This window comes from Euleptes europaea, chromosome 2 (genome assembly GCF_029931775.1).
Source record: "Euleptes europaea isolate rEulEur1 chromosome 2, rEulEur1.hap1, whole genome shotgun sequence".
Classification (NCBI taxonomy): domain Eukaryota; kingdom Metazoa; phylum Chordata; class Lepidosauria; order Squamata; family Sphaerodactylidae; genus Euleptes; species Euleptes europaea.
In genome coordinates, this window is record NC_079313.1 from 84,340,031 (window position 1) to 84,347,906 (window position 7,876).

General features: G+C 45.1%; 1 protein-coding gene across 1 annotated transcript in view; it reads left to right on the forward strand.

Annotated features, from left to right (window-relative positions):
* The window catches only part of ITPR3 (inositol 1,4,5-trisphosphate receptor type 3), a 126,055-nt gene extending 120,568 nt beyond the window's left edge, over window positions 1–5,487 (forward strand). Inside the window, exons 55-58 of the mRNA XM_056845363.1 lie at window positions 950–1,115; window positions 2,689–2,849; window positions 4,152–4,313; window positions 5,406–5,487. Of these exons, the coding sequence (XP_056701341.1) occupies window positions 950–1,115; window positions 2,689–2,849; window positions 4,152–4,313; window positions 5,406–5,474 (558 nt within the window). The 3' untranslated portion in view covers window positions 5,475–5,487. The remainder of the gene's footprint in view (window positions 1–949; window positions 1,116–2,688; window positions 2,850–4,151; window positions 4,314–5,405) is intronic.
* Window positions 5,488–7,876: the final 2,389 nt, after the last annotated feature.

Genomic DNA, 7,876 nt, shown 5'->3' on the forward strand with positions numbered 1-7,876 from the left:
ATATTCCACTGAAATGCTTAATGGAGTGCCAGACTGAATGCGGTGCTTTAGAAACAGAATTGGAAGGTATCTCCAGGGTCATCTAGTCCAACCCCCTGCACAATTCAGGAAATTCACAACTACCTCCCGCCACACCCAGTGACCCCTGCTCTATGCCAGAGGAAGGCAAAAAACAACAACCAACCCCTCCAGGATCCCTGGCCAGTCTAGCCTGGAGGAAAATTCCTTCCTGGCCCCAAAGTGGTGAGCGACATTACCCTGGGCCATGCGAGCCAAGCACTGACACATCCCTTCCTGCCCTCCCTCTCCTGATCTGCCTAAATTCACAGAACAAGTCTCGTTGTCAGATGGCCATCTAGCCTTAAAAACCTCCGAAGGAGAGTGCACCACCTCCCAAGGAAGCCTGTTCCACTAAGGAACCACTTTGTCAGGAAGTTTTTCCTAATGTTTAGCTGAAAACTCTTTTGATTTAATTTCAACCCACTAGTTCCGGTCTGACCTTCTGGGGAAACAGAAAACATCTCCACACGATCCTCTATGAGACAGCCCTTCAAATACTCGAAGATGGCATAGAAGTTTCCTTACATGGTTCTCCTCTGATACGGACAAGAGTACCAGATACACCACATTTCCATGTGTTGCCGGAGGAACATGCTTTGCCTTTTCTAGTCTTTTGTGAGATCTTTCCATGCCTACATTACACACCTTGTATAATCACTCTTTCCAGCTACCTGTTTCAATTTTTATATTACCAAATCTACACACACTGCTCTCATTGACATTCTGACAACCCATCATATTCTTTACTTCCTATCTAGCCATATTTGAGAAGGCAACTAGATTGCCCTCAATTTCTTGAGGGCAGAGCAGTTTGATATCAGAGCACAACACTGGGAAAGAGAACGCTATGCCTACTTTTAACGACTGCCCATGCTTTTCTATCCTAAAGGAGTCTCTGTTTCCTGCTCGAGTGATATACGACCTCCTCTTCTTCTTCATTGTCATCATCATAGTCCTCAACCTCATCTTTGGTGTCATTATAGACACTTTTGCAGATCTAAGGAGTGAGAAGCAGAAAAAAGAAGAGATCCTGAAGACAACATGTTTTGTATGTGGTAGGTACTCAACAAAATACCTTTCACAGATTCTTCTGTGTACTCAACTAGCATCACCCAAGATCCTTCAATCCACCCTTCAAACAAGAGGGGGGCAGCCTCTTTCCCTGATATGAAACAATACAGAGGGGATGAATTGTGGCTGCATGCCATAAGAAGGGGTAAACCAGAGGTAGAGGTCCCATTGAAACTCTCAGATCACAACTAGGGATATGCAAAAAAAAATTCAGGAAAATTAGGATTTGAGTATATTGGACTCGAACTTTTTTGGGATTCCTGAATATTCCTGAATCCTCATACTAATGCGGTTTTTTTGGGGGGGGGATTAAAAAAATTCAGCTCCAATACAGCATATGGGGAATCATTCCGGGACTTTTTTGGGGGGGGGTTGTTTTTTAAAGTAGAGGCACCAAATTTTCAACATAGCTTTTGGTGACTCTTAGAAGAACCCCCAGGTTTGTTACAGATTGGGTCAGGGGGTCCAATTTTATGGGCCCCCAAAGAGGAGGGCTCTCCATCATCCATTGTTTCTAATAGAGGAAAAATGGGGGTTCATAAAATTGGATAATAATTACCAAACTTGGGGGTTTTGTAAGAGAGCTACTAGCAGCTATGCTGAAAATTAGGTGCCTCTACCTTAAAAAACAGCCCCCCCCCCAACAGCTCTGGAAAGATTCCCATCGACTATAACTGAAAAGAAGGGGGATTTAAACTTTAAAGTGTTGTGGAGTTCGGTGCAAATGTGCCAACACAATTTTGTCTTTTAAAAGGGGGTTTTATCACTATAGCCAGCGATCCCGAAATAATCCTGGGGGAAAAGCCATTTTTTCAGGCCCAAAAAGAAAGCTGGAAAGTACTGGCAAGGTATTTTCTGACTTTTTTTTGGTTCGGCTTTACTGAATGCACACCGCTAATCACTTTTTTGCTTCCGATGGCTTGTGGACAGGTTTCCTCTCATATCCTGAGCATGAGATTTTCCCTTTCCTACATTATGCTCCTTACAATGACATTTAAATCTTAAAGTGGACATATCCTGCTTCATCCTTTTATTGTTTTGAAGTCACGCTTTTCATTTTGAGAATTTGTCTGCAAAACTGAGTAAACTATGCATCACTGCATGAAAGCTAATGCTGCACGGCAAACATTAACACAATCAAAGGGAACTTGCCCACCCAACCACATTGTCTGCAAAGCATCTCTCCTCCAAAGCATATTGCCAGTTCTCCACCTCGCGGGAGCAGGTGATGCTTCAGAAGAACTCAGGAAGCATCACCTTTGTGCCTGCAAGGAGCACCCATTCAGTCACAACTGTCTCTATCCGGCAACCTCCCAACATTGTGTGATTGGCTCCAGTCCTCCATGGCAGCCACAGTGCCCATTTCCCAAATTCCAAAAGTGACCACAGGCTCTCCAAGACTGGCGATGCCAGGCCTATGCTGTTCAGATCACCACATGTTGCAACAGGTGCCCTGCAGAAATACACTTGCCGAACAAATTGCTTTGAATTGAAGTTAGGGAGAGACCCAGTGGTACGTAAATAACACAGCAGCCCTCTTCTTCGTTGCCTCTTTAGGGCTTGAAAGAGACAAGTTTGACAACAAGACAGTGTCTTTTGAAGAGCACATTAAATGTGAACACAACATGTGGAATTACCTATACTTCATAGTGCTGGTGCGAGTGAAGAACAAGACGGACTACACAGGACCTGAGAGCTATGTAGCACAAATGATAAAGGTGTGTGCTGTGCATTGCAGGACACATGTTCATCTGCTGCCAAAATGTTCACTTTGAGAGAAGGCATTTTTCGCAAGCTGTTTAAGAAGCGAGAGAAGGGAGGGCAGAAGGTAGATCGTGGTTCACTCTTAGACCATGCAGTGCCTTGCTGTTGCTGTTTTTCTTGATCGGATCCAGCAAGGCGCTTCTTATGATGTTAAGACAGTATATTCAGGAATACCTGACACAGATCAACCACACCTTCCTTAACTGTTGAATTGGTACACCTCAGGGATCCTAGTTGATTATTTCTAGTTCAGATACTGCCGGTGAACCATTATCTATTAGTTAAGACTGCAATATGGCATCGAAATAATGTGTGTATGAGGACTGTGTCCTTTAGTTTGGACAACTTTAATGTAGGGGTACAATGCAGTGGGCGTCCTCCTGGATAGCTCCCACTGAAATGAAGCAGCGCAAGAAACTGACCTTGTGCAAAAGAACTCCCAGTAGATTGTATCAATAAGATTCAAACTGCACAGCATCTCTCTTGAAATTAGATATTAATCTGTCTGCCAAATCAAAGCTAAAGCAGGTTCTACACTTGAGAGCAAAAAGGCAGCATGGGTGTGCAAGAGCCAGCATGGTATAGTGGTTAAGAGCGGTGGACTCTTAATCTGGAGAACCGGGTTTGATTCCCCACTCCTACACATGAAGCCTGCTGGGTGACCTTGGGCTACTCACATTTCTCTTTGAGCTCTCTCAGCCTCACCTACCTCACAAGGTGTCTGTTGTGGGGAGAGGAAGGGAAGGTGAGTGTAAGCTGGTATGATTCTCCTTAAAAGGTAGAGAAAATTGGGATATAAAAACTAACTCTTCTAAGTGTGTGTGCGGGTTATGAACCCTCCACCCACCTGCAGCTTAATTCCATATAGCCTCACTTCCTAGGCATTTTTTTCCAACTGGACTTATTCCAGAACTGAAGCCCAAATGAGGGAGAATTGACAGAGGGTAGGACTGAATGGAAATAAGCCATGGGTGAGCGAAGGCATACCACTTCCCTCCTGCCCACACAGAGAAAGACAGAATTTGAAAAATCTGTTGAGTATTTTCATACAAACATTTGTGAATTACTGGGAACTTGATTCAGAGTATCTAGAAATTACAAATGGAACATTCAAGACTTGAGATTAGTTTAACACTCACACACCAGGGGAAGGCATGATGTGCTACACTACCTCAAAAATCTGGATCTGGTAGATAATTCTGCATAGGTGAGCCTTTCCCTCCTTTAAAGTGTTGTTGCCTCATTAACCATTTCAGAACAAGAACCTGGACTGGTTCCCTCGAATGCGAGCCATGTCATTAGTCAGCAACGAAGGAGAAGGTGAACAGAATGAGATCCGGTGTTTACAAGATAAACTAAATTCCACTATGAAGCTGGTATCCCACCTCACATCGCAGCTGAATGAGCTGAAGGAGCAGGTAACAGAAGCTTCAAGAAGATGAATGCTTGTTGGCGTGTATTTTTGGTTGTTGCCGAGACCAACAGCCTCACAACGCCCAGACAACAAGCAGCCTCACAATGGGCCAAAAAAAAGCAATATCTTTAGGCATTCTGTCACAAAATTGGCCCCCGTTTGTGAGCCCTTCAACAAAATGTAATTATTTTGGACCACATTCACTTGCTTTTAGATAAACAACAGGGCAACCCTGACACACGCTGGAGTAACTGACAACTAAGCAGCTGATTTGTGCATATGATAGACCAAGTGTTCTTGGACCTCACTTCCAGAAAAGGGTCGGGTAATAGGGGCCACTTTTGTAATGTCTCGATTACACTGTGTGTAGTGACTCCAGCCATAATCAGGCTGTGATAGTGTCAAGGCTCAAGATTAGGTTTAGTAGAAAACTGTTCACTCCAGATCTGCTGCCTTAAGGATGTGGAGAGGCACAAGATAAATGTGCCAAGTAAATATATCAATTTCTGAGCAAGGCTGGTCATTCATAAGAGTTATGAATGAGTATATTCATTTTGCAACCAGAATTCCAGTTCACTACCCTGGTATCTCCCATCATTCTTAAGATAAAAGTTGACTTTCCCTTCTTCCCAAGTCAAGTACATGATCCAGCCAACAGGCTATTTGCATCATCTTAACAATGGCTTTCAAACGTTGTTCTGCAGAAAACCCATAGTTTGGCGGAAGTTAACCAGAGGTTTCCCTTAAAGGGAAAAACAACAGCAGACAAGCAGCTAAAGACAGCTTCCATTTCCTTTAAAGAGTAGATGACCTACATCTTCCTCTGAAATAAATGGTGGCAGAGGAGTACGGATATTTTCTAGGGTTTACACAAAGGTGAAGCATTGCATTAGCACACTGTATAGAGCCACAGTGCACATACAATACCTCTGCAGCAGTTTCCGTGGCACATGGGTCAGCGTAAAGAACATGGTTAGAAATCCTGTACACCATTTTAGGAGCTCCTGACAGTTGTATATTTGATAAAGTCTTGGAATGGGGCAAATGGAAGAGGGCCAGAACCAAACTTCTCTCTTAAATTTGCTTTTAATTCCAGATGACAGAGCAAAGGAAGCGAAGGCAGCGGATGGGCTTTGTGGATGTCCAGAACACTCTGAACCACTGAAGCAGCAGAGTCAACATCACCATCTCAAAACTCTGTGTATCTTACCTGCACATGTCCAGAGGAGGACATTTGGTACTAGCATCACTGCACAGATCTTGCACCATCAAGGAAAGCTGATCCATGCTGTGATGATTCATACAGCGGAGCTTCAGCACCAGCTTCTGTTCATCTCTATTAGGGTTGATTATAGAAATTATATTCAATGAGAGGAGAAGCTAATGACTAGTAGGATTCTTTGCTTCATATGGATATGTAGTTTACCATGCAGCTGGGAACTTCTGCCTGCTACAACTCCATTCCAGGAATAGGAAAATGCACTACATTTTGATGGCTGTCTAGCCAGGGGCAAACAGAATACTGTTACTAAGCAATTAGTCTTTACATTTTAACTTATTCCAGGAGTGCTCATGGAACATACACATACATGGACCTCTAAAAGTTTATCATCTCAGCTCCTCTGGAAGTTACTGGCATTTTCCTTTATGTGAAAAATTGTATGTAACTCAACAAGCAGCTACAAGAAAACTGTACTATTAGTTTAACTCTTCAAATGAAGATGGGCAGCAGATTCCATTATTTGGAAGTAAAAAGGACTTTTGCCCTCCATAGAGATCTTGTAGACATTAGTGGGAGATTGCACTGTGTTTGACCAATCCCACCCCCCACCCCCGCTTCCAGTCAACAAGAGCTTGCAGAATTTAAATATTTCAGGCACAGTACTGATATGTCCTTGCTAACTCTAATACCCGGTAAGAATTGATGCTAAAGCACCACTGCGTAGTATTAGGACACAAGTAAGGAAGAGGTGACATTGTGGGGGAAACATCTTTTAACAGAAAAGGATTCTAAGGGTGCTACTGTAAAAGCTCTAGGGCATGCATTCAGTTTCCTTGTGTTGCTATTAGGTACCAACTTTCCCCATTGACTGGACCATTGTGCAGCTGAAGAGTATAGGGCAGTGATGGCGAACCTTTTAGAGACCGAGTGCCCAGACTGCAACCCAAAACCCACTTAGTTATCGCAAAGCGCCAACACGGCAATTTAACCTGAATACATCTGCAGTTTGGAGATGAGCTGTAATTCTGGGGGGCAGGGGTCACCAGGTCCAACCTGGAGGCTGGCATCCCTACTCTCGAGTGCTCAGACTCTGAAAGCATTGCAGGTCTGGAAGGGGACCCTGGGCTTAGATCTGCCTATCCAACTGCAGGTCAGCGCGACTTCCGGGAGGCTGGCATCCCTTGGTGCCACCCCGCGCAGCCGCCGTCCCTGTGCCCTTGCCTGAGGTGAGGGGGGCATCAGGGGGCTCCCCCTCGCCCCTCCATCTAATCCTCATTAAAGCACCATTACACGCCGGAGCTGGGTGGCTGCGGTGGGGCTAATCCCATAAGGCGGCCTGAGAATGCCAACGGCTCCTCTCCAGTTGCGGCGGGCCCATTGTCCGCCCCTCATCCCTCACATGGCCAGGGAGGCTGCACGTGAGGGAGCACAAAGACGCCATTCAGGGCTGGCCACTGGGGCGCCTCCGGGGGCCGCTAAGCCACCTGGCACTGCCCAACCCGTTGGGTTGCGCACAAAGGCCTTTGTTGGGGCCGGAGCCTGCCTCCCTCCCTCCCTGGCGCACCCCTTCCGCAGGCCAGAGGTCAGCTCAAGGCCGGGCTGCAGCAGCCGAGCCAGCACGCTCCACTCGCATGCCGTAACAAACTCAGGTGAACTCTGTGCTGGGGCGATGGTGTGTGTGCCCACAGAGAGGGCTCTGAGTGCCCCCTCTGGCACGCGTGCCATAGGTTTGCCACCACTGGTATAGGAAAACCCCAGCAGTGGTAACTGGTTTTCTTGCTGGACTGCAATCAGACCAACCTGTAAGCAAAGTAAAGCTTTATTTGGTATACTTTAGGTTGGATCTCCAAACAACTTTGGCTACTTGTTCCAGGGGGGCCTTCTGCTTGGTGAGACTACAGAGGGTCAGGGATGCATAGTTTCTTACTCCAGCCAGGAGTCTCAAGTGTACAGACTATCACACAGATTTAAAGGGAGAGAATAGCGCTAGTTAAGGATCCAGCTTCGCCATTACTTTTACAAAATACTGAAATGTTGTACAAACACTGTTTAAAATAACAATGTGCAAAAGTTCCTTAAATTAACAAGTACAGTAAAATTCAATGGAGGTCAATGAACCTCCCCTTGATGCACAATAAAAGCACAAGCTGGACTGACAGTGGCATGTTAAGTTTATGAAAGACCTGGTTTGATTATAGTCACATGGACAGGTACAGAAATCTGTTCTTAGTCTAATTAAGAAACACTTTTTCTGCACATTTTCACCAAGTGCTTTATAGGAATATAATCCATTCTCCCATTTATCTGTTTCCCAGTTATAAATGTGCAGAAACATGTTTTGTAGT